This window comes from Helianthus annuus, chromosome 5, assembly GCF_002127325.2.
Source record: "Helianthus annuus cultivar XRQ/B chromosome 5, HanXRQr2.0-SUNRISE, whole genome shotgun sequence".
In the NCBI taxonomy this organism is placed as follows: Eukaryota; Viridiplantae; Streptophyta; class Magnoliopsida; order Asterales; family Asteraceae; genus Helianthus; species Helianthus annuus.
Window position 1 is genome coordinate 128,941,678 of NC_035437.2, and position 27,002 is coordinate 128,968,679.

The 27,002-nt window shown below is 35.2% G+C and overlaps 1 protein-coding gene across 1 annotated transcript; it reads left to right on the forward strand.

Moving 5' to 3' along the window:
* Window positions 1-17,341: 17,341 nt before the first annotated feature.
* On the forward strand, window positions 17,342-17,949 carry LOC110939137. The gene is made up of 2 exons (XM_022180961.2): window positions 17,342-17,423; window positions 17,502-17,949. Exons 1-2 carry the CDS (start codon window positions 17,366-17,368, stop codon window positions 17,816-17,818), a joined length of 375 nt encoding a protein of 124 aa, XP_022036653.1. The 5' UTR covers window positions 17,342-17,365; the 3' UTR covers window positions 17,819-17,949.
* Window positions 17,950-27,002: the final 9,053 nt, after the last annotated feature.

Sequence of the window (27,002 nt, forward strand, 5' to 3'; positions counted from 1 at the left end):
ATTTATTCGTTTAATTAAATGAACGAACATGAACACACATTATGTTCGTTCATTTATGTTCGTGAACGTTCGTTTATGTTCGTTCATTTATGTTCATGAACGTTCATTTAGGTTTTCTAACTACTTATATTAATATAACTAATTAGTATATTTATAAACTCTAATTTAGATTTGTTTTTGGATGAATTTTAATATCTTAGACTTGTTTGTTCAATCATTTTAATTTAGGTTTGTTTATGTTTATTCAAATGTGTTCAGTTTTTTTTGTTTATGTTTGTTTGTGTTCGTTACTGTTCGTGAACTGTTCGTTTAGGCTTTAGACGAACGAACATGAACGAACACGAACATGCACGATTTCTTAATGAACGAACACGAACAAAAAAATGTGTTCGATTATATGTTCATGTTCGTGTTCGTGTTCGGTTAAAGTTTAATGAACAAACACGAACATGCCTATGTTCGTGTTCGTTCGGTTCGTTTACAGGCCTACAGATACAGACGAAGTAGAAGATTCACAATTGCGCTTTGCCCACGACCAATCTAATGAACAATATAAAAAAATATTTAATACTTGAAGTGGTCATTTACGAAATAAATTAGGAGGCCAAAATAATAAACTTACAAGTGCAACTACTTCATAAGGATTCAAAGTAATGTTTACATCTTTTAATTCATGTACCTGTTGAAGTGTCACAAGCATAAATTCTTTGCATTTACGTAGTAGTTATAAGTGCATTGTATCAAATGGATTGCTCAAGAAAGCGAGAAACAAAGCTAAATATTGTTGGAATTGTTACATACGGATAATAGCATCCCATTGTTGAAAGAAACTATATTATTATTATTATAATTATTATATTTATACTACAAGTTTTGGTAAAATATATGATACATTAATCATTAAAATTGTTACTGGGTCAACCATACTCACTAAACCAGATTTAATCCGCACACAAAAATACCCATTTTGACACGCACCCGTTTTGACCCATTACCGAACTCAATCAATCCACCCATTATACCACCTCTAATCTTTATTTAGGGATGATGAACTAGTGATTGTGATGTGGGCCAGAAGTATACCGTCTCCCTTGATGTATAGCTTAATGATACATTCACAAACTCAATGCGATCCTTCAAATTTCTCAACTTTCTCCCTACCAAAATTCAACTTGCACATTAGTTCAAATACTAAGATGTGTTTCACGAATAAAAAAGTACTAGCACTGGAAGTGAACCGGTCACTAGCCGCAATATCTATCCATCATTTACAATACATTTTCACTTGCATCAATAGATTGCATTAATGATGATAAATTGTCACCCACAACCCATGTTGTACTAAATCAGCCGCATGCATTCACTGTACAATATGAACTTTGTAAGTTGCTCAACAGTTATATGACCAGCCATTATAGACATTCCTCCTATCAGCACAACAACCACCTATCAAATTTTAGACATTCATATAAATGAATGGAAAAAGATAAATATGTGTTTGCATGTATACATGATATGTGTTTTGCACGTATACATGAAAATTAATATTGCACTTGAAATCGATTAGCACCTGAAGGTTCAGCAAGTAGAAAAGCATCAGTGCAACAACAACATCTTGAGAAACAGAAAAATAGGTACCCCTTCAACTCTACATGCAGCAAAGCACTCAATCCAACAGTTTGTTTGCTTCTCTTTGTTGTTTTTCTCATTCCTTGTTAGGTTTAGGTTTCAGAGCAAGATAAAAGCGGAAGGTCCTGCATACAAAAAACAAAAGGTCACTAAGTTATTACATGTGTTAGTTGACTGGAGTCTCGACACCACTGATATACCTAATTAGATGTAACATACCTTTAAGGACTCCTTGAATGCAGCATACCATTCAAATATAACCTGTTCGGATTGCAAAATCGAATTTTGCAGAAGTAATAAGCTGAGATAATATATTTTAATTGCAAAATCAAAATTTGTAGAAGTAAAATTTGAAATAACCTAGTTGAGTGTTCGTTTAAATAGTAGAAGCCAAAACAGTTGGGGGCGTGTTCGTTCTATTTGAAATAGCTTGTGTTACAAACTAAAAACTAGCCCAATTGTGAATTAGAAAGCAAAATTAATGCAAATTGGAACACTTACAACAGAATCATGAATGAATCTGGCCCTGTGATCAGCGAACATGAATGATTATGGTGAAGGAGAATGTAGACAACAATGTCGCGAGGTCTATAGCCAAAAACAAACACAAGCACAAAAATTATAATAATAAGAAACCTAATTTAAATCTAGATGCTTACCATATCAGATCGCAATGGAAGAATGGTCGAATGTTTTGAAATCGACATTGAATATAAGATCTGCTACAAAAGGAAGGGGATATGCTGGTAACTGGCGAGACGTGGGGTAGAGAAAAGGGTTAACCCAACCGTTTGGTAACTTCCCCTTCTAAAAGGTTTTTCTGAATTATAAGGGTTAGGCACTTTCATCCAATGGCTGAGATTGCAAGATGTTCCCATTAACTTTAATGGGAACATAAGAATATATAATACGTTCACACAGTCACACACGTATACATATACAAACATATTGTTGGTACCAGATCTCTTATTCAATTGAAAGGTTTTATTTACTTGCTTGAAAAGTGATGTTATATGAAACAAAGGTGGGTATACGAAACTTGCAGAGAAGAAAAATGAAAAGAAAACAGGTTATATTATTCAATACTAAAGATGCCTTTAAATAGGTTATCATCCAACGTACATACTAAAACTTTCAAAATCACATGCGCAATTACCTATATTCTAAAGGAAAGCACCCTAAGAACCGGTCCCACACTTCTACCAACGTTTATTCCCAAACTTAGTCAACCCTCACTTTATTTTTCCTAACTAAATTAAATAAAAGCTACTCCATAATTAAAAAACATATGATAAACAAACTACGTAATAACCTGCTTGACTTAATAACTCACATCTAGGTCAATATTACCCAACACATACGATCAAGTTTGGATGGGAACTCCTTGGAGTTGCGAGAACTGAGAATTCCAATAAAAATCCTACTTCACGTGCAAGTTTTAACCATTTTTTTCCATAAACACAGTTGAGTAGTTGAATATGTAACTTAGAAATCTGAAGAAAAAAAGATTTTGTACGGGTTACCGTTTTTATATTAGTGTAAACCTTCGCATACTTTTTTTTTGTTTTGGAAAAGTTACATAATGTTAAAAAATTTTGGCAAAAAAATTTGAATTTTTTTAATCTTCAAGGAGTTCTCGAGTTCTCAAATTTTGGCAACTTTTTTTTTTCTTATTCTAACCATTCCCTACAAACACACACACACACACACACACACACACACACACACACACACACACACATATATATATATATATATATATATATGAGGTGCTAGATTGAACACTAATGTATATGTGATGAACTCCCGTATCACAATAAAAAAAAGTTAAACAATAAACTAAGAAGTAGAGCACTTCATTAACCAGAAACATGGTTGGAAGGGACGGCGCCGGCGATGGAGGGTGGGAGAGGGGCGACGATGTGGTAGAAAAAGAAAGGCCCCCCTTATTTCCACATACCCTATATCTTATTTTCACACCCCCTATTGTATACGGGTCGTATACAGTTATACATACGGCCGGTATAGAATGTTTTTTAATAGGAAAATGCACAGGGAATGTTTTTTTGATTTTACTATATACGGCCCATATATAGTTATACAAGCCGTATACATGTGTATATGATTTGTAAAATGTATACTGCTCAATGGATTTATTTTGTGAGGTTTTTGATGTTACCAAATGTATACGGGCCGTATAACTGTATATGGGCCCGTATATAAGGATGTTTTTTCAAGTATCACGTTATTTCCAGTAAAAACACAATCATTCTAGGGTTTCTAAACTCTTCATCACCTTTAACAATGTCGATAAATGTTGATCGGAACACGCCGCTTAAATCGGAGCACAAGTAGAGTAATGTTACCGATCAGTCCGTTGATGGAAACCTTAGTGATCGCAGAGATCTTCGTGTTAGTTATCTATCGATTCTGCTAGTTATCGGCGGCGATGGGTACAGAAACTACCAAGGGTGATTATGGATTGGTTACAGAAACCACTAGCAGAAGAACCCGACACATCTTCTATGATGATCCGAAACATTACGAATAACTAGCAGAAGAACCCGACACAAACAAGTTCTCCACAGTTTGTTATTCAGATCTCTATTTGGTCTATCTTTCCAAACTATAACACGATAACTTTAAACTTTATATTGTCTGGTTTGACCAGGAAATGATTGGAGGTGAGTGCTACTTTTAATAAACGGATTGTTGGACTTCTTATTCCAAATGCACGCCTCAATTCATCTTTTTTTACTCTTTTCTTCGATTTCAACAAATCTTTTCCTTTTCCTTCAATTTCGAGAACATTCTCCGTAACATGAAGACGTGCCAGGTTCTTCTACTAGTGGTATTTTAATGAAGTATTGAAGATTGAATGTGCAAACCACAACCGTTTTTTACTACGAAAACGATGGCTATGCGAAATACAAACCGCAATCGTTTGTGACTATGGGAAACACAAGTTTTCTTTTTGAGCTTGATGGATGTCCATCATCTCAGTTGAGGCGTGCATTGTTTAAATCTGAATCAGTTGGTATGTGTTCGTATCAGCGTTGTTTATCACCCTGTTGGAGTTCTTGTTCCAAATGCAGTTCTTGTTCCAAATGCAGCTGTAGTACCGGGACCACTGGACCAGACACATGTCACATAGTTTGTGAGTGAACAAAAGGATATGAATGACAAATTGAGGGGTCTAGCCCTAGGTAGTTTGTCATGACAAAAATATATAGATGTAGGAAAGATAACTAGATGTTACGTTTAGCTTCATTAAACCAAGAACAAAGCCTATTTCAAAACACATGTAGATGAAGTCAAGTGTGATCAAGCTTGGACATCAGACGTAAATCTTGAAGCAAATATGTGGTTCCCAATTGGTTACAGAAACCACTAGCAGAAGAACCCGACACGTCTTCTATCAAGTCTAACACTTGAAAATGGATATGATCGTGTCAAGATCTTTATCTATCATGTCATCAACTAACTGCTCGAAATATCTTTCGTTTCTCATGTTAAGGAGAATGTTCTCAAAATTGAAGGAAAAGGAAAAATGGTTGCTGATGTTTTAGAATTAAACGCATGTACGTGACAAAACAAGGATCGTTCTAATAGATTAAAGATATTAAATAGTTTTCAAATTCGTTGCTGGTTGGTTTTGGGAAGAAAAGAATGGGTTTACGGTGTTTTAGTAGGTTGAAAGAGGTAAATGGTTTTGAAAGATTTGTTGAAATAGAAGAAAAGAGTAACTAGCAGAAGACGTGTCGGGTTTGTATTTCCCATAGCCATCGTTGCCATATACAAAACGGATGTGGTTTGCAAATTCAATCTTCATTGCTTCATTAAAATTAACAGCCTGATTTGGATCATCTTTATTAGTGTTTGTTTGAGAACCAGATTCAGATTTGAACAATGCATGCCTGATTCTGATCTCTATTCGGTCATCTTTCCAAACTACGACACACGATAAGTTTACACTTTATAGTGTGTGATTTGACCGGTTGTCAAATTCATTGCGTGCATTCATATTGTTTAGACAACAACAGATAATGAATGGATTGTTGGACTTCTTATTTCAAATGCAGCTGTAGGATCCGTACTTAAAGGTCTCTCAAAAATATGCCATCGATACCGCCTTGTTAATTTTAATGAAGCAATGAAGATTGAATGTGCAAACCGCAACCGTCTTTGACTATGGAAACGGTGGCTATGAATGCTTGGGAAATTGCATCAACTCTCCTATATCAACATACTCTTCTCCAGACGCTTAGTTGTTATGAATGACAACTTGAGGGGTCTAGTTAACTTTCAGATTCAGATTCAGGAAGCAGATGATTTGTCAAAAGACATGGCAGACTGACATGTGCATGCATTTAATTCTTTAATCTATTAGAACGATCCTTGTTTTGTCATGTACATGCATTTAATTCCCAAACATCATTACAGATTCCACGTTTAATTCCCGAATGCATCTACTTCTCGCAGTTATAACACATAGTCAATGTAGTAAAATGTGAGCTTTTACAGCAACCATATCAATATTCTAGTTCTCCTTTTCCTTCGATGATTAATTTGTAATATATGAATAAGATACCTTCGAGATACTTTGTGTTAGTTTGATTTGAATTTTGAAAGTTGGAAGATGTATCTGGTGGGGGTGATGTGGTAATTTACAATAATGTAGGAAGGATTGAGCTTGATGGATGTCCGTTATCTCAACGCTTCTCCTTACATTACTGATCTGGAATTGGACAACCGCAACCGTTTTAGTGCTTCTCAATCAGATATTATTTATTGAATCATAACTGAAACAGTTGGAAAAAAACTAAACTGAACCAACATAGTTGAAGGTGCATGTCTGCAAAAGGTGCAAGAGAATGGCGAGTAATCAGTTGTATTTTTACAGATTTGTTTCTTATTGGCCATTATTCGACCGAGTAATCAGTTGTATTTTTTACAGACATGTTGCGCATTGTTTAAATCTGAATCAGGTTCTCAAAACAAGGACCGTTCTAAATATATTAAAGAGAATAAACCATTGTTTACCATTTTTTAACCATAGTATACGGGCCGTATAATAGTATACAGCCCGTATACAATCATCATATACATTGTATACGATCTGGTAAATTTTTTTCACATGGTGTATACGGGCCGTATAACAGTATACGGCCCGTATTCTGAGGGTAAAAAATGGTTTATTCTCTTTAATCTGTTAGAATGAGCCAAGAAACGAAAGGGATTTCGAGCAGTTGGTAGAAGACGTGTCGGGTTCTTCTGCTAGTGTTTAAATCTGAATCAGGTTCTCAAAACAATGATCGTTCTAATATATTAAAGAGAATAAACCATTTTTACCCATAGTATACGGGCCGTATAATAGTATACGGTCTGTATACGATCATCGTATACATTGTATACTATCGGGTAAATTTTTTTCACATGGTGTATACGGGCCGTATAATAGTACACGGCCCGTATACTATGGGTAAAAAATGGTTTATTCTCTTTAATCTATTGGAACGATCCTTGTTTTGAGAACCAGATTCAGATTTAAACACTAGCAGAAGAACCCGACACATCTTCTACCAACTACTCGAAATCCCTTTCGTTTCTTGGCTCGTTCTAATATATTAAAGAGAATAAACTATACTCTCATATATCAACATACTCTCATATAAAGATGAGTTGGTATTGAACCAAGAATACGAAGATCAATAAAGATGAATTGGTATTTAACCAAGAATATGAAGATCAATAAAGATGAATTGGTATTGAACCAATCATTTGTTGATGTATAAAACAGAGTAACCCTCACTCTCAGTCATATCTATAGAGAGAGTTTGGGTATTCAACAAATCTTTGTGATATAGTAATTTTCAATTATGTAGGAAGGATTGTAGTTATAGAACCCGACAAACCAACAAAATCCGAATACCTCAAACATTCTAAATCCTAACTGTGTGTGTGCTTGTGCTGTAGAAACCGGTGATGAATTTGTGTACACAACTGAACGTTCATCACTGATCTGGAATTGGAGGACCGTTGTGTATCTGAATCAGGTTCTCAAGCAAACATTACAAAAGAAGAGTTTGTATTGAACCAACATTCCTTCAAACATTCTAAACCCTACCTGGAAACAAACCAACAAAATCCTGATAGTGAAAAACATCAGCAACCATTTTTTCTTTTCCTTCAATTTCGAGAACATTTTCCCTGTGTATGTGCTTGTCCTGTAGAAACCAGTGATGAATTTGTGTACACAACTGAATGTTCATTACTGATCTGGAATTGGAGAACCATTGTGTATTTGCTTACTCTGGAATTGGAGAACTGTTGTTTATCTGAATCAGGTTCTCAAACAAACACTACTAAAGATGAGTTGGTATTGAACCAACATTCCTTCAAACATTCTAAACCCTACCTGGAAACCGGTGTATGTGCTTGTGCTATAGAAACCGGTGGTGAATTTGCGTACACAACTAAAGGTTCAGTGCACGAAAAGTTTCTTACGAAATGTACGTGACAAAACAAGGATGTTGGGAATTAAACGCATGTAGGTGACAAAACAAGGATCGTTCTAATAGATTAAAGAGAATAAACAACGTACAAATCATCTGCTTTCTGAATCTGAATGTTAAATTTGACTCATAAACCTTTGAATCCTAATGCTTCTCTAAAAAAATTTGTTTCTTTCCTTTTCATGAGGTAAAACCAATTTCAACATCAAGGGTTGTTTTTCACCCTATGTGAGCATTGGAAGCCCGACAAACAGTCTTGCAATTACGTCTTCAATGAAGACCGCGTTGTTAATTTTAATGATGATTCGAAACATTCTGAATAACTAGCAGAAGTACCAGACACGTCTTCTATGATGATTCGAAACATTCATGAACCACAATGGACTCAGACTCATACTACTCACCCTCCCCTGAGGAAAAGTTTTCCCGATGACTCAAGATAAAGCAGTTGGTTTGTGTTCATATCAGGGTTGTTTATCACCCTGTGTGAGCATTGGAAGCCCGACCACTAGCAGAAGAACCCGACACGTCTTCTATGATGATTCGAAACATTCACGAACCACAATGGATTCAGACTCCTTGTTGCGAATTTGGTTTCTTCCGTACAGGCTGATCAACCGTTCGGAGAAGAGTATGTTGGTATAGGAGAGTTGATGCAATTTTCCAACTCATCTTTAGTGGTTTCTGTAAGGATGCATTTCAAGGTAAACGATGCAGCTGATGAAACTGAGCTGTTATTTCGGTTGTTCAGTACTTCCGAGACGATTCAAGTGAGTCCTATGAAGCAAGTGTCTGTCTATTCAATTGAGAGGAATCATTGCATTACATCCCCGTTGAAAACAAGTGGTTGTAATGACGGGACCCTTGATTTGAAACGAAATCGTTTGTGACTATGGGAAACACAAATTTTCTTTTTGAGCTTGATGGATGTCCATTATCTCAACGCTTGTCCTTACATTACTGATCTGCAATTGGAAAACAGTTGTGTATTTGCTTACTAGCTGGAAACAAACCAACAAAATCTGAATACAGAAAAACATCAGCAACCATTTTTCCATACCCATCCCCACGTTGATAGCTTCCGTTTTATTATAGTCATACGACGCGGCTTTTTGTTCTTCAATCTTTGTTACTTGTTAATGTTTTATTTTTTTCTACTTTTCGAAAGGTTTGACCACCTCACGACTGTATGATAAAACCGCTTATTTTGCTAGTGGGTTTTATAAGTCAAAGTTAACGTTGCTATTCAGATTCAGATTCAGGAAGACATGTCGGCTTCCTTACCCATCCCCGCGTTGATAGCTTCCGTTTTATTACAGTCATAGTCATACGACACGACTTTTTGTTCTTCAATCTTTGTTACTTGTTAATGTTTTATTTTTTTCTACTTTTGGAAAGGTTTGACCACCTCACAACTGTAAAATGTCTCGTGTAATTGGCACCTTAAACCCCTTATATACTTTGAGAAAAATCCAATTTTCGAATAATATGGGCCATATAACATTATACGGCCTGTATACAACGTTCGTATACATTGTATACGACCAGGTAACTGATTTTCACAAGGTGTATAGGGGCCGTATAATGTTATACGACCCGTATAGAATTAAAAAAACTGACAAAGTCTGCTGGCACGGACGTTGTTAGTTTTTTAAATTCTATACGGCCCGTATAACATTATACGGCCCGTATACACCATGTGAAAATAAGATTTTTCCATGTGTTAATATTAGGACCCAAAAGAAACCCAATTTTTTTATGAATGCCGACTAATGAATGATCGAGTGTGGGGTCTTAAGGTTAGTTGGGTAAATGAATGGATTGGGTCGACCCATAAGTAATTAGATAATATATTAATAAATATTTATTTAAAGTTTTTGGATTCGGATAATCCGATTAGCCGAAATTTTTGAAATTTTACATCAAAATCCGAAATTTCGAATATTTCGGATGCGGGTTTCAGATATTTCAGATTTTTTTAAGTGTAAAAGAGTGATGGGTGGAGATACAATAGGAAGTTTATTTGGCTAGGAAGGATAGGAAGTGATCTTGACCATCCATTAAGTTAATCAATGGCTAAGATTAAATCAGGGAAATTGAAAGGAAGAAAAGAGGCGCGTGAGTTTGTTCAAGGGCATTCTAGTCAATTCAAGCCAATAGTTTCTCTCTCCTCCAATTCCCCCCATTTTTTAAACGTTAATAACTCTTTCATACGACATTATTTTTTTATAAAAATTGCACCAAAAAAACGAGCGTTTTTTTATCTTTAAAACGAGTATACTATTGCTATATTTAAAAAAAAATTTAAAACCCAGTTGCGTAAAACGCAATAGAAAAACCACCAGTTACGTAAAACGCAATGAAAAAAAAAACCTAAAAAATGACATTTTTCTAAAACGCAACGCACCAAAAACACAAAGAAATGACTTATTTGTAAAACGCAATGGCCAGAAAACACACAGAAATGTCTTATTTGTAAAACGCAATGGCCAGAAAACACATAAAAATGTGTTTTACCTAAAACGCAATGCACCAAAAACACAAAGAAATGACTTATTTGTAAAACGCAATGGCCAGAATACACTTAAAATGTCTGTTTTCTAAAACGCAATGGACTGAAATCACATAAAAAAGTGTTTTACCTAAAATGCAATGCACCAAAAACACAAAGAAATGTCTTATATGTAAAACACAATGGCCAGAAAACACTTAAAAATGACTCATTCTAAAACGCAATGGACTGAAAACACCTAAAAAATGTGTTTTACCTAAATGAGCCAATTTATGGAAAATGTGTTTTACCTAAATGAGCCAATTTATGGAAAATTAATTTTTCTGATGCGTTTTTAGTACAACAATTTAATGGAAAATCAACCCTAGCCAGGGGCTCTGCCCCTTGGACCCCGCCAGGGGCTGCCGCCCCTGGGACCCCGCTACCGGGGGCTGCCGCCCCCGGACCCCCGCAAAAGATCGTAAAACGCAATGACTAAATCAAAAACTCAGATCATGAAAATGAAATTAAAGAATTTCTTACATGGATCGAAGCCGATTTCTTCATCAATTGACAAAATTTGAATGATAGAAACACTTATCAACACTCAAATCGAACGAATCGAGTGATTATCTCCAAAATCACCGGAAAAAACGAGATTTTTTTATGAAATTAAACTGGGTTTTCTTCAAAAAAAAGCTGAAGAACACGTTGATCGGGTTCTGAATCATTGATTGGTGATGAAAATCGCACTATAATGTAGTGATTATTGAGATAGAAAGTGAAGAAATAGTTGAAGATGGTGGGTTTTGAAAATGGTGGGTTTTTGAATTTACTGGGTTTTGAAAAAGGAAGAAGAAGAAGTTGGATTGACTAAAATTCCCTTTCTCTTTATTTTAAAATTTGCCACTTGTCATAATCCTATGGCTTCCTATCCTTCCTAGTGAAAATTAACTTCCTATTTGATCTTTTCCCAAAGAGTGATTTTGCACCCAACGTTGACTTCTTTTTCATTAAATAAAAGCTTCACCAATAAGTATTAAACTATAAGAAGTTTAGCACAATTAGCTATCTTTTCAAAATTATAATATAAAATTTGTAAACTCTTTAATATTGGTTTAATATTGATATATTTTATAAAAAATAGGGTGTTATTTTATAGTGTGACATAGCGCATAAATGACTGTCATATTATATCAGCAATACATATTACATCTATTTTATACTGTGACACAGGGCATCCTTCTAGCCATCCCCACCCCTGCTTCCTCGAGTCCAAATATGATGAAAAATTTAATTAGGAGTTTTTACGGACGAAGAACTCCGATAGAATCAAAATGTGGTGCTCTAGATGAAGAAGAGGAATTCTTAGGGGTGCGAAAAGTTCATAGCAGACTTAGCATTCAAAGGGACGGACAAATATATGGCATAGTTGTTGAATGAAAATGAGGTGGCTAATGGTGGTAATTAGGTCGCTACAAAGGGTGTCATGGAGGCCAAGGGCGACAATTATTTGGCAGGAGATATTCAAGGTATGACGATTCTTGCCAAAGAGCCTACAACCCCGTTGAGAGCTTTAATGTTCCTTTGCTAAACATGTATCCTATCTATTTGAAAATTCCCATTGAAGTCATTGAGCATGCTTTAAAAAGTTGTGGACAATCTTCATGACAATACCAAAATTAATTAATCTTCATAGAAATACCAATTTAACATTAGAAATTAATAGGCTGGTAGTGACTAAGAGCCCATCAATATATTAGTCCACTTATTTTAAAGAGTTATATAATATTATTCATTTTGCTCCTAATAGGTTATCCATCCACGAACTCACGGATTTGTTTTTGGTTTCCTAGTGAAGACTTCTCTGGAGGTTATCCATCCTAGGACTTCTCTGGAGAGGTGGTCTATAATATTATTCATTTTGCTCCTAATAGGTTATCCATCCACGAACTCACGGATTTGTTTTTGGTTTCCTAGTGAAGACTTCTCTGGAGGTTATCCATCCTAGGACTACTCCTACTTGAGCACGCTTAACTGTGGAGTTTTCATGTGCTATACAACCAACTAAGCCCAAAATGCATTGGTGATTTTAAGAGGCATGACGCTTCTCATGAACCAAGATCTCCCCTAGCTACGACCAATGTAGGATTTGCCTAGGGTGTTACAATGGTCCATGTTAATCTTCTCGGTATTGTAACAATCATCCCCTTAGGGACTTATCGTCCTCGATGAAGTTTGGCCCACCATCCTGAATGACACAGGAGATAATTTGATACCATTTGTAACATCTGGCCTCTCACTCCACCAATAATGTTCGCTTTTCCCTCGATGAGTTGCCCATCTTGGAGCTGACAAATTTATTTTTGGTTGTCCCGGTAGAGACTTTCTAGTAGGTCACCCATCCCAGTACTACTTCCACCTGAGCATGCTTAAATGTGGTGTTTTCATGTGTTCCACAACCAATAAAATTCAAAATGCGTTGGTGATTTTAAGAGCCAGGGGATTTCTTATGTACCAAGGTCTCTCCTGCCTACGACTGATATGAGATTTGCCTAGGGTGTTACAATGGTCCATGTTAATATTCTCGGTATCGTTACATGGTCTATGTCATGATGCAACGTGGGCGAGGATCTAATGGGTTCACATTCAAGTTATGCTTCAAGTTTTCATAGTCTCAAGCGGCTCAACAATAAATGCATACTAAGACTTAAGGATGAGATTTTTTTGAAGATGTTCGAAGATGTGGAGAATGATGTGGTTAGTCATGACCCACCCGAGCTCGATTAAGACCCGAATGTTCTATACCGGACGCAAGACCTGGTCTAATATCCATGTGCTTGAGGATAGGAGTGGTGGCTTTTTTTTAACGACAAATCTTATCTCTTTTTACTACTATTGTGGACTTCAATCCGTGACTTCCTCACCTTAGGTGCTCCTAGAAGCATTGCTTCTCCCATTGGCCCGCCAACCAATAATGCAAGGAGTGGTGGCTTATTTAAGAGTTTGAATTCAAATGTTATTTTAATTATCTCATTATTTATATGAGTATGTTTAGCTCGTATTATCTATTAGTTATTTATGTTTATATCAATAGGTTGGTGGTCTATTGGTAAAGATAAAACCTTTAAACACCTAGGTTTGAGAATAAGAGATTTTAAGTTCAAATCACACAGAAAACATGGGTAAAAAGAAATTAGCTGTTCGAAAAAAAAAATATTATATATATGTTTATATTTATGTTATTTATTCTTGTATTTGATATCAAAAAGGGATAATTTCTTGGATTAACTATAGACTATAGTGCTTATTTTTGGTTCTTTTTCTTTATTGCGATACGATTTCATATTCATAGCCAACCCGATATCAGTTTTTCTCTTATTAATAGTTTCTTTAAAAGGTTATAATACAAACTAAATTAGTAAAAACACTCACGAAAGTTAACTATTTGAAATATCTTGTTACTAAAAATAATTGATAGAATATGTGACCGACAGGATAATATCAATAAGTAGATTTCATAAAAGAATATTACCGTTAAGAACCCTAGGAACACACCGAAACAATTATACGAGAATCAAAAGTGCTAGAATTGGGCGTGTAACCGTTCCAGTGATATAACTTTAATTATTTCTTTTGTTTTCTTTGGTATATAGAGAAACCAAAGTGCTACAATTGGGCGTGTAACCGTTCCGGTAATATAACTTTAATTATTTCTTTTGTTTTCTTTGACATATAGTTTGTATACTTATTTTTAATTTCAGAGAAGGTTAACTTATACTAACCCCTTAACGTGCGTAACGAAAGTAAATTCAAACCCTATTCACGTATATGGTAAAAACAAAAACACCCATAAGTACCCTAATCACGCATATAGTAAAAAAAGAAAAGAAAAGAAAAGAAAATCACGCACGTCAAAAATGTCAACCCGGAAAAATTGTCAGGTCCATGAACATTACGTTAAAACCTGTCGAACCAGAGTGTCCACATTCGTTCAAAACATGTATAGGTTAAGGCATATGTGTTATTTCCTTATGTTATGCTACCATTAACCGTAGAAGTTTATTTGATTATTCTATAAATGCCTTCGATTTATCCGTTAACTTAATACTTTTAACGATACTGTATTACGATATCACCATCCGTAAAGATATCATATCAACAACTTAACAAAATATTCTATCTCATCACTCAGATAGTTAGACATCGGTTATATATATATATATATATATGTATATATATATTCAATTTTTTTTTTTACTTTCTAAAACGCATAGTGGTGAATGGGTTTAACAAAGGGTAATTTTAAGTAATTTGGTTTTCATGAATTCTAATTTGTTTATCAAATTAACAAACCAAACACCATATAATTTTTCATTAGAATTAATTCCAAATCCTTAAAAATATTCTGTTTCCGTTAATAACATTCTCCGAATCAAAATAAAATGAACCCTAAATGTATAAACCATAACTAATGACCACACCTAGAAACCAAAAACACCCTGGTTAAACGTCATCTTTCGTACGAGTTCAACATCAGCTCATGTAGAAAACAACTAATTCGTACCTAAATTGAAATATAAACATAGTTTGAGTGAAAATAAAACATATTTAATAACTAAAAAACAATTGAAAAAAATCTAAACCATAAGTGAAATATGATAAAAAAAAATATTGGATCTTGATATCCTTGAAAAGCGACGAATTTTGATATCCTAGTAAGCCATTTTCGGCTAATAAGTCGCCAGTTAACTTCCCCTCATTATTATTATTATTATTATTATTTATTATGTATGGGATTAATGTGAATAAAAAAAAATTAAATCGAGATAGTTGGTAAACAGGCAACAAGCTGTGCTGTTACCCCATTTTGAATAACAAAGCTAAGTCTTTTAAAAACTACATCTATAGATCTCGAGCTCATAACATTACTTTACAATCTTCGTCAGTCGTCACGTATATGTCGTGTACTTCAATTTCGAAACTTACCTTCAACTAAATTTAGAATCTGTATCTCTATGATAAGACTTTATCTCGAGGGAAACACGTCACCTTGATACTATTGAGTCCCTTGATAGTAATGAGTTTACCAACTGGTGTGTTTTGATAAAAGTCTAGTATTTTTTTTCTGAAAAGTGTTGATTTCTTTATATTTCTTTCATATACTGTTGAGGTAATAAACTTGTAAACTATTATAAAAGTGATTTAGCATGATATGTAATAATTTCGGTATTGAGTATTGACAAATCAAATCTAATCTTTCCATTAATAATGTTGATTCACCAGTTAAACATAATTTATTCCGTTTCATTACAATAACCGCTTAACATAATTTCTTCCCTTTCATTAGGGTATTACGATAAAAGTATCCATAAAAATCTCTTGGTATCACCAAATTTCCTACTTATACATTTAAAAGCTGGGGGAATAGTGCCAGGCAGCTGCCTGGCACTCCCCCATTGGACCAACTTTTTTAAATTTAATTTTACTTCCGGTTTAAAATTACGCTTTCGTCCTTCGTTTAAAAATATGTTTTTGCCCCCAGCTCAAAATAAAATTATAGTTTTGCCCCTAGCTCAAAATTACGTTTTTACCCTCGGCTAAAAACTCATTTTTAATTTTGTTCTCAGTTTAAAATTACGGTTTCGCCCTTAGCAGCTGCCTGGCACTTCCCCATTGGACTAACCTTTTTTAAATTTAATTTTATTTTCAGTATAAAATTACGCTTTCGTCCTTCGTTTAAAAATACGTTTTTGCCCCAGCTCAAAATAAAATTATAGTTTTGCCCCTAGCTCAAAATTACGCTTTTGCCCTCGGTTCAAAAACTCATTTTTAATTTTGTTCTCAGTTTAAAATTACTGTTTCGCCATTCGTTTAAAAATACGGTTTTGCCCCCGGTTCAAAATAAAATTTTGGTTTTCCCTCTACCTTAAAATTACGATTCTACCCTCAGCTCAAAATTACGTTTTTGCCCACAGTTCAAAATAAAATTATGACCCCCCCCCCAAGCTCAAAATTATGAATTCGCCTCTAACTCAAAATATAATTACGATTTTGCCCTCTATACAGACATACATGTTATGAGAGAGAAATATTCGGTTTATTGCCCCGTACTCCCCATTGGACCAACACGTTTTTTATTTTATATCCAATTTAAAATTATGTTTTTGCCCTCAACTCAAAATAAAATTTACATTTTTGTCCCCATCTCAAAATTACGATCTTGCCTTTAATTCAAAATTACGACTTTGCCTGGCACTCCCCCATTGGACCAACCAGATTATTATTTTATATCCATTCTAAAATAACGTTTTTGCCCCCTCTTTAAAATTACGGTTTTGCTCCTAGCGCAAAATAAAATTACGATTTTGTTCCCAACTCAAAATTACGATTTTCCCTCCATTCAAAATAAAATTGTGGTTTTGCCCTCAACTCAGAATTACCTTTTCGCCACCAGTTCAAAATAAAATTCTGTTTTTTTAGTTGGTTGACTCGATTTAATTGTTTTTCGTGTCGATGAGCTGCCTAACACTCGCTCATAATTCGGCCATCGCCCCGCAATGCCGGCGGGGCTATAACTAGTTAAATATACATATTTCATTTACATATATACTTCTTAACCAAAATCTCTTGTGTTCATATACATATATATGTCTCTTCGTTTTCTAGTCTCAATCAATTTTCATCCTCAAAGTTTTAACCAAAAGTCACGAATCCTACTCCTACCCAAATGACACCCATGGTCAAACTCATTTCTTTACTTCTTTTAATTTCCTTGATGAGCAAAGGTATGCCCACTTTATATATTTTACAATTTAGTTATATTTTTTAGTAACTCAAATCTTGTTTATTCTATAATTTCACAGATGTATATGGCCAAGAGATCGAAGATTGCAAGATCACAATCCTCCAGAGAGAGGACGTTACTCCAGCTCCCTCGGGATATTGGCGTGTGTGGATTGGAAACCCATGCTATTCATGTAGCATAGGGCAAGTAAAATTAAGTTGTAAAGGGTTTAACTTGAACGTAAAGACTGACCCAAACATCATCTATAAAGAAGGTGATTTCTGCATCATAAACAATAACCAGACACTAACGCATAGATCGACGGTTCAATTCACCTATGCAGCAGATACTCCTTATCGTTTTGAAGTGGTTCATCAATCTAAAGTATGTGATTAATCCAAATAACGGTGTTTATTGAGATAGATGATCAAAATCATGTGAACTGGGAAATGAGTTTTCTTTGATTTTAACATGTATTTACTCATGACTATGATAGAATCGAATGAAGTCTTTTTCTTCTCGGTGAATTGTTTTTCTGTGTTTTTTAATTGAATATCACTCATCTTCTAGGAAATAAAAATAAAAGTTGGTTTATTCTTCAGAATTTTATTTAATACACACACATTATATATTATATATATTAATTCATGAAATTAGTAGCTTCAATCCATGAAATCAATAAGTTAAACCCTAAATCCGGCCTCTTCAATCCAGACAAAAATATGAAATCACTACTTTAAACTTTAAATCTGACTCTTCGATTTGATTACGAATATAAAAAAAAACAATCTGTATGTAAAAGAATCGTGATGCAGGTTTTAGCAAAGATTTTGAGATTATCTTACACATATCCGATTTACTTATCAGAGATATGAAAGAGAATAATGGTAGAGAGGCCCACAAAAACGATTAGGATGCGATTGGATTTTCTTTGGAAGGAGGATCCAATTAAGGCAAAAGTAGTATAAAGGTGGGTGTGGGGGGTGGGGTAAGGGAACCGGGTTGAGTCTATTTTTTTCAATTGTATCTGGCACCAAAAATAAATTTAATAAACAATATATTAATTGATTAATAATAATAATAATAAATTGTCAAATAAAACATATGCATTAGGAATAATTAACAAAATTAATGATGCATTTATTGATTTTTTCTTCATCCGTAGTTCCTAAACAAAAATAAAGATGGCTTTGGATTATTTAATATGGTTTAGTGGGCTTTGGATTATTTAACATGGTTTAGTAGGCTTCGAAAGACAACTATTGAACTTAGCCAATTGTGACGAATAAGAACAACGCTACCAAAGAATCATAGATATACTTTTCCTAATTATCAAAAATTGTATTCATATATCAACAAAAATGGTGGATATATTTTCATAATTATCAAAAATTCATATTCATATATCAACAAAAAGGAAAATTTACGACGATCAGTTAAACGGGAAGGATTAATTAAAGGGGAAAAAGGAGGGGATTTTTTTTGAGATTTGTCGACATGTGTTCCCTATTGAGTTTGTTTTATTATATACTAGGTTAGGACCTCGTGTTTTACACGGGTTTAATAAATGTAATTTATACACTACATAAAAAAATAATATATTTTTAAAAACCTCATTTATTTACCTGTGTTGAGTAAATATAATTTTATATATTCAATAATAAAAAATTATATCTGTAAGAATCTCGTGTATTGTGCAGGTTGAATAAAAGTAATTTTATATACCAAACAATAAAAAGTAATATTTAAAAAAAACCTGTGTATTCACGGGTGAAAGAAATGTATTCTATTTTAGTAAAATCTGTTAACGAAATCTCAATAAATTTAACCCTTTATTTAAAATTTGTAAATGTAACGAAGTCTCAATAAATTTAACCCTTTATTTAAAACTTGTAAATATAGAAATGATAAATAATATTAGTTAATTTTATTTTAAGTTTCGTAAAATCTATTTGATACCAAACTAAACAAAACGTTCAAATATATAGTTAATATCATGACTAAAGTACGATTTTGGCCCATGTGGTTATATCACTTTTACCCTTTTAGCCTAAAATTGAATCTTTTAACATCTGAGCCCCCAACGTCTTTTTTGTAACCATTTTGTCCCCTAACACTAACCCCATCCATTTACTTTTAGGGACAAAAGGGTTAGAAAAAAAGATGTTGGGGTCCAAAAGGGTTAGAAAAAAAAAAAAGACGTTAAGGGCTCAGATGTTAAAAAATTCTTCTAAAAGGGTAAAAGTGATATAACCACCGGGGCCAAAATCATAATTTACTCTAATATCAAATTAGATAACTAAGTTTGAATTTGAAGTAAATAGATAAATATAAAAGTAATAATTAAACTAAATAATATTTACTATGAGGGTTATCTATAACTAAATAGAAGAAAATTAAATTAAAATAATAATTATCCATAAGAAATGACCTAATATGATGACACGTGTCTAAAAGTGGTTTCTTTTATTATATAGTATAGATTAAGATTAAAATTATCTGTATCTTAAAATAAAAGGTCGGCGCTCAATGCATGAGCCCGACTTTCACCCCTCAACTTTTCGTTTTAGCATGTTTAGTCCTTTTTCTCCACATGTCCATATGGTACTTTACCATCTACTTTGCTACAACTGTGTAACACCCTTAATTTCCACATGCGGAGTACTACCGCCAGACGTGTGACTAATCAGGATCAAGCCACCAATCATATTGAACAATCATAATAATAAATAGTTTTATCACAACCAATATGATTAGTGACTAATAAAGTCCAAGCCCATAGTTTAAGTTTTAAAATCCATGTTTAACGATAACAGCGGAAGCATAAGTTAAAATAGTTCAAGCATAAGTTCATAAGTTCAAAATTATTGATAAGGAACCCAACACGGGTCCATGCAACCACTACACTCCCCGCTGCAAGCTCTTGAGCAATCACTGTGTACCTGCAAAGCATGCAGTAGAGTGTCACCATATAGTTGGCGAGTTCACGAGTTGTCTAGTTTTAGTTTCAAAACTTATGTTCGTTAAATTACTCATTTATACCATGCCATGGGGAGCTACCCCATATTACAAGCTACTAAACTCCATGATCGTACCGAAACTTTCGAACTTAAGTTGTTGTTGCCCCGTTTGTCAATGTCTATCATCATTGACGGTTGTCGAGGACTATTAGTTCACGCCCGTCCACTCAAGGCACGGTGTGAGGTTAGTGAGACCTAAATAGCGCTATTTAACTAATATCTCATCCGCCTGGCCCCGACGACTAATCGGTACAGTATTTTAGGGACTTGTGATAGAGTTCCGTTTAGTAGGCTCGTTCATGCAATATAAATGGTATTTAACCTGAGCGTCCCACACAAGGGGAAAATGTTACCCGTATCCCACACAAGGAGATAATGTAGTCCGTATTCCACACAAAGAGATAATGTAGCCCGTATCCCACACAAGGAGATAATGTAATTCGTATCCCACACAAGGAGATAATGTAATTCATATCCCACACAAGGGGAAAACATTGTGTATTTTGCTCCCAACCACTGGGAATACATGCTTTAGTAGGGTGTGTGAACTCACATTGGTTTGATCGGCAGGTTATTTACTTGTTAATAGTTGGTTAACCACGTCCTATTAGGGTTACCAAGTTTAATTAGGTTCGTATACGAATGTCCACGTATTCAAGTAGCACATAAGTCCATGTTTCATATAAACACCCATATGGGTCGCATAAATGAACAATAACACATTAGCCCAAAAACATAATCCTTAAGTGTGCGGTCCGTTTATGAGTGTGCGGCTTAATGTCAACTGTGCGATCCAGCAATTATATTCGGTCCAATAACAAGTGTGTGGCCCAATACATTAGGGGCCAAAAGTGAGTGTGCGGCCCACTTTGGACAGCCCACACAGAGTGTGCGGCCTGTCTTCAAGTGTGCGGTCATGCTGTGCAGTTGTACCATGTGCTTTACGAGCTTGAACGATAGTGTGCGGCTCATACCGGTGTGCGACCATGCATCACCCGGTCGTACGAGGTGCACCTGAGTTTGCACATAAGGAGTGTGTGACATACATGGCTCCCAATATGTGTGGAGTGTTGTGCCAGTTGTACAATGTGCAAACTGATTTGTAGATTTCCTCAGTGTGCGACTCCAATCATTCCAAACAGCATTCATCACCATCTTTCAATCAATCAAATAAGACAAGTAGACAAAACATCCTCCTTGTTCCTAGGATTTAAACAGTAAATCATGCATAGATTTTATACCATTTCTACCAACATTTTATCAAACAGTTTATCACATCACCACCTTTTACAATAGATCTCATACATAAAACTTTAACCACAAAGTCCTATTCTTTAAAAACAACATCCATGACATGCATTTTAAGTACTCGATTTTATGTACAGATCCAACAAGAATCATTATCATCATCAACATTCATGTAGATCCCTTCATCATAAATCAAATGTAGTCCTAACTCTTATAAGCAACATCGGACCTTTGTGTAATCACTAAGCACGAAATAAGTTTGTAAATGACACATCAACCAGAAACAATCGTTCCCATAAACAAAATCATGTATAACCATTTATCATACGAAATCATTATCAAGCTAGCACCTTTAACATCTATTATCATAAAAAATGGGAACACACTAACCGGATACTAGAGTGTGTAGAAATGAGGATGGAAATGAAGCTCCTAATCAACAATTTCTAGCTGCCCTTGGAGTTGATGATGCTGTCGTCAAATGGTGATGATTTTGCCGTCGGATTCAAGAAGAAAAGGGGAGAACTTGGTGTGTTTTTAGGGTTTTTAGTGAGAGAAAGTGGGAGAGAGAGAGGGAGAATGTTTTTGGTATTGATGCCCAATTGATTTGCTGCCCAAAACATTCACATTGTGGGCTGAGCAGGTCATTTTATACCTACAAGGAAGCCGCACACAATAAGGTGTGCTCCCTACAAGTGTGCGGTCCTTTAGGGTTTACAGTGGGCTTCCAGAGTTTGGCCAGGAGTAAAGGGGTGTGTTGAGCGGTGGCCCAAAACAGAACAAGGAGGTGTGCGACCTAGACCGTGTGTACGAGTTCAACTAAAGTGTGCGACTTGTAAAAGTGGGTGGCTTATTTAATAATGATAATGATATTTACAATAATCCAAATATTTATCACATAATGCACATTTAATCCAACCATAAATCTTGTTTATTATACTCACATAATTAATATATAAAACAAAACGCGTGGGAAAACCCGAAGTGTCACATTATCCCCAAGTTTCAAGAAATTTCGTCCCGTAATTTAGAGTGCGCAGCCACTAACAAGCTAATGTGTTTAAATATTTTCGCGGGGTGTCACAAACTGTCCCTAGCCATTCTCTCCACCAGTAAGCATCTAGGGTTGTTCTTCCCTTCCTCGATTGTTATCCACATTGCCGAGAACAGATCTAGCAAAGTTTCCGTTGCAGACCACAACCGCCACCGGTCGTTCCTACGCTTGATGAGGATCCCGTCATCTCCGTTGTTTGGTTTTCCGTCGAGATATCCTATCCTAAAGCCTGTCCACCACTTCTACTTTCAAATTAGCGAAGACCAGTTCTGTCCTGGCAACCAGCTTGCTCGCAGCAAAGAGGTCATGTCTTTATATATCATTGATCTTTTAATTGTTCTTGGTAAGTATATGAAGATTGTATCTAGGTTCGATTTTGTTGCATGTGCTATCATGGTAGTTTCATACTGAATGTTCTTTTTTTCGATTCTTCATTTCTTGACACTATGATTCAACTTGATTGAAGTTTACATTTAAACTTGAGTTATGTATTTTAATCGAGTATAAACTAGGGTTAGAAATTTAGGGATTAAATTATTACATTATGTTGCCTTTTGCCAGGTGTTTGGAAGTGAAGCAAGAATGGCAAGAACTAAACAACCCAAAGTTGCTACTTAAGAAGCTTAGAACTGTTTGAAGATGATGATGAGTTGGAAATCGATGATGGTAATGTATCATCTTGGATAACAATTTTCCTATTTTAGAATTTTTTTACAAGTTAATATATAATTGTTTAAAACTCAAAGTTAGTTAAAATGAAGTACCTGTTTGATCATGGTTGTTTTTGAAATCCACTCATCAACTCAGCAATTGGAAACTTTCTTTTGGAGTTAATCATATCATTTACTTACTATTTACTATGATGATGTTGAAACTAGGTTTTAAGTACCTAACATATTCAACAAGTTCATCTTCAGCTGACATAACTTGAGCAAAATCCAAAGCCTCTGTAACACTTCAAAAAATCGTTTTCTTCTTTTGGCTTTTACTCTTCATCATCATCACTGTCGTCATCTTTGCTACCTTTCACTGTTTTGCTGAAAGAACTTTGAATTTGTAAAAAGATTTAGGTATGGTGACATGTTGTTTTGACAAGGGTGAAGTTACAACAAGCAAATGCAAGTGACATGTTGAAGACGATTAGGGTGAACTTACAATTTGATGTTATGAAGTTAGAAACCAATTCAAACTCAAACTGCCCTTTTCTATACTTTACCTTAAAGGAAGTAACTGAACAACGTGAAGACGATTAGGATGGTGATGATGTGAACAATGATTTCTCTTTGCACCGGAGAGGGAACTAGAAAGCAACGTCGAGAAGAGGTGAAACATGTGGCCGTATAATCGATCGTCTTTCATGGTATAAAATCTTATGACCTTTTGTTTCAAAATTGTTGTTATCACCAGATTAGGAATTTGAATTTCTTTTCTTCAGTTTCATGACTGTTTGCATGTGGTGATAAGCATTATTATCATGGTAATTTTGTTTGTAAGGGGTGTTTGGATACATTGCAAAAGTTTTAAATACACAGTTTTATAATTTTTGGTACATTTGCTTACATTTGAGTGTTAATATATCATATTTGAGAAGCAATTATTTTTTTTAATAAACAAACTCTTAAAAGTAACTATAAAGCAGTATCCAACTATATAAATGTTGAATGTCAAACATCACAAATATAAGTTGAAAATGGTCATTGACATACTTCTTCATATTTATGTTTTTTTACATATTTGTATGGTTACTATTTGTTAGTTCGAGATTGAATGATGGTTAATGTTTGTTAGTTCTAGATTGAATCAAGATGTTAGTAATTAGTTAATGACAATTTTCTATAATAACCGGGGGTATTATGACTTTATTTTTTGAGTTTTCTCTTTTGGTCGCCTCGGGTTCGAATTTGGTCACGATGGGCATCACACGTTAATGTCATCATCATAACACGTGTAATGAAGCCGTAAATGCGACATTGTCGATGCAACGCGCGACACATGTCAAAAATCTAGTTATCTTAAAGATAAATGTCGGTGGCTTTTGCCACCGACCAATTTCTCTGTTTTTGTCTATGCATATAGAAGTTTATCTAAAACTTTCACAAGTATTGACGTCTGGCTTGGTGGTCAGCCTCCATCTAGTCTATATGCTGCTCGAGTTAGATTCCCACTACACTCGGTTCATTTAGTTATTTTTCCCTTTTCATCAGCTTCCTATATTCTGGGCGAAGCCCAAATTTCTACCTTTGTTCTTTTTTGTTCAATGTCACATAGTTATACTTTGGTTCTTTTTTATTCAATGTTACGTAGTAGTTATATTTTGCCACACTGTCCTTTTTATTATTATAATTTATATACAAATGATGTGTGCAAAATGTAACATATAAATTACATCAAATGAGGCATAAAACTAACCCTTTTTTAGTACTAATGTTGGAAAAAGTGTGTTTTTGTCTTCCTTTTAAGTTTATAGGACCAAATGAGCTTAAACGAGCAAGAGGAACAAATATACAACCAAAACCAATATAAATACAAAGAAAAGGAATAAACGTGACATGCCCGACCCCTCGGCAACATCCCCAATGACAAAACAAAGAAACAGAAGACTGACCACGGGGCCGCGCCCACTGGACACGGGGGCGTGGTCAGCCGCCTGCAGAAAAGACAAAGCTGTGGAAGCTTCTACGCCCACCACGGGGGCGTGCCCAGCTCAGCACGGGGCGTGGTCAACACTAAGATACGTAGAATCTTACAAAATCTTGGTAGTACAGATACGCTTCTGCCCCCTGGGCCGTGCCCGCTGCACACGGGCCATGTGGAGCCCTATGCTGACAAATGTATTTAATGAAGGAAGAGAAAAGGATGGCCACGGGGCCGTGCCCGCTGGACACGGGGTCGTGGTCGGGGTTTTGCTCAGGCTATAAATAGGGTTGCTTGGTTCACTTCAAAGGCATCCCTTGGCAAACCACTACTCTCCCACTTTGCCACTACTCCACCACCACTACAACACCCACATCCACCACCATCATCCATCATCCACCTTAGAGTGTGTGTAGCAGTCTCGGGATCCAAGATTGATAGTAAGAGTTCTTGCCAATCAAAGGCCATATTTGGTTAAGCCTCTTACATCACTTGGTGAAGACAAGTCTTTTATGTATTACCTTTGATTTTTAATCTTTCGGCACTTTTTATTTGGTTTTGTATTAATGACTTTAATAACTAGTTTCTTATGTTGAAGGTGAATTTTCTTTATCATTTGTCCGTGGTGTCTTGGCATTGCTATAATGTCTATATAAAGTAAAAGATTTACTCCATTCATGTCTCTACGGTCTATATAGAGATATGTTGGCTACCTGGTCGGGGGTTAAGGGAATGGTTTACTAAGGTTCTTGCCTTGTTCAGTGTATAGATCCTGCAAGGACCTGGGTCAAGCTTACTAGGACCTCCTTTAATACCCACTGGTACTGGATGGCGGAGGTGCGAATGGCTTGATCCCCTAATATGTAAACTACTAGTAATACATTAAACTGGCTACTTGGGATTGTATCCTTGCTGACTCAAACCACTTAGCCGAGGGTAACGTCACCTTCAAAAGAGTGGCCTACCACTTTTAGCATTAATAACTTAATTAGTTATCTTTCAATATTCCGACCCTTTGGGATTTTATCCTTGCTAACTCAAACAACTGGGTTGAGGGTAACGTCACCTTCAAAAGAGGGGCCTACTACTATAACTAAGATAATCTATTAAAAAGTCCGAAAGTGCAAAAATCATCAAAGGATACGTTAAAGGCGAGTCGGATCCAAGTGATTCATCTTGTCTATCTGTTTTATTTTATTTTTATTTCAGCATTTTTAGTTTCTATTTTCATGTTTTAAAACCTTTTCTGAAAAATTTTAGATTGATTAGACATTCAAGATAAACGGGTACTAAAAGCTCTTGTGTCCTTGGATGACCTCGGTATCTTACCAACGCTATACTACGCTCATGATGGGTGCACTTGCCCAAGTGTGTGTTTAGTTTTAGTAGAATATCGTGTTTTATAAATTTAAAACTTGACTAATTTGTAAAATGGGCTTAAAATATCAATAAAAACATAACACGCTTTGCACACACCAAGTTTTTGGCGCCGTTGCCGGGGACACAAGGATTTTAAGAAAGTTTAAAATCAACGGCCTAATCATTTTTCAAAACCTTTTTAAAGTTGCGTGCACATTTTTACATTTTTAGGAACTATTTGCATTACAGTTGTCTGAACACGGGG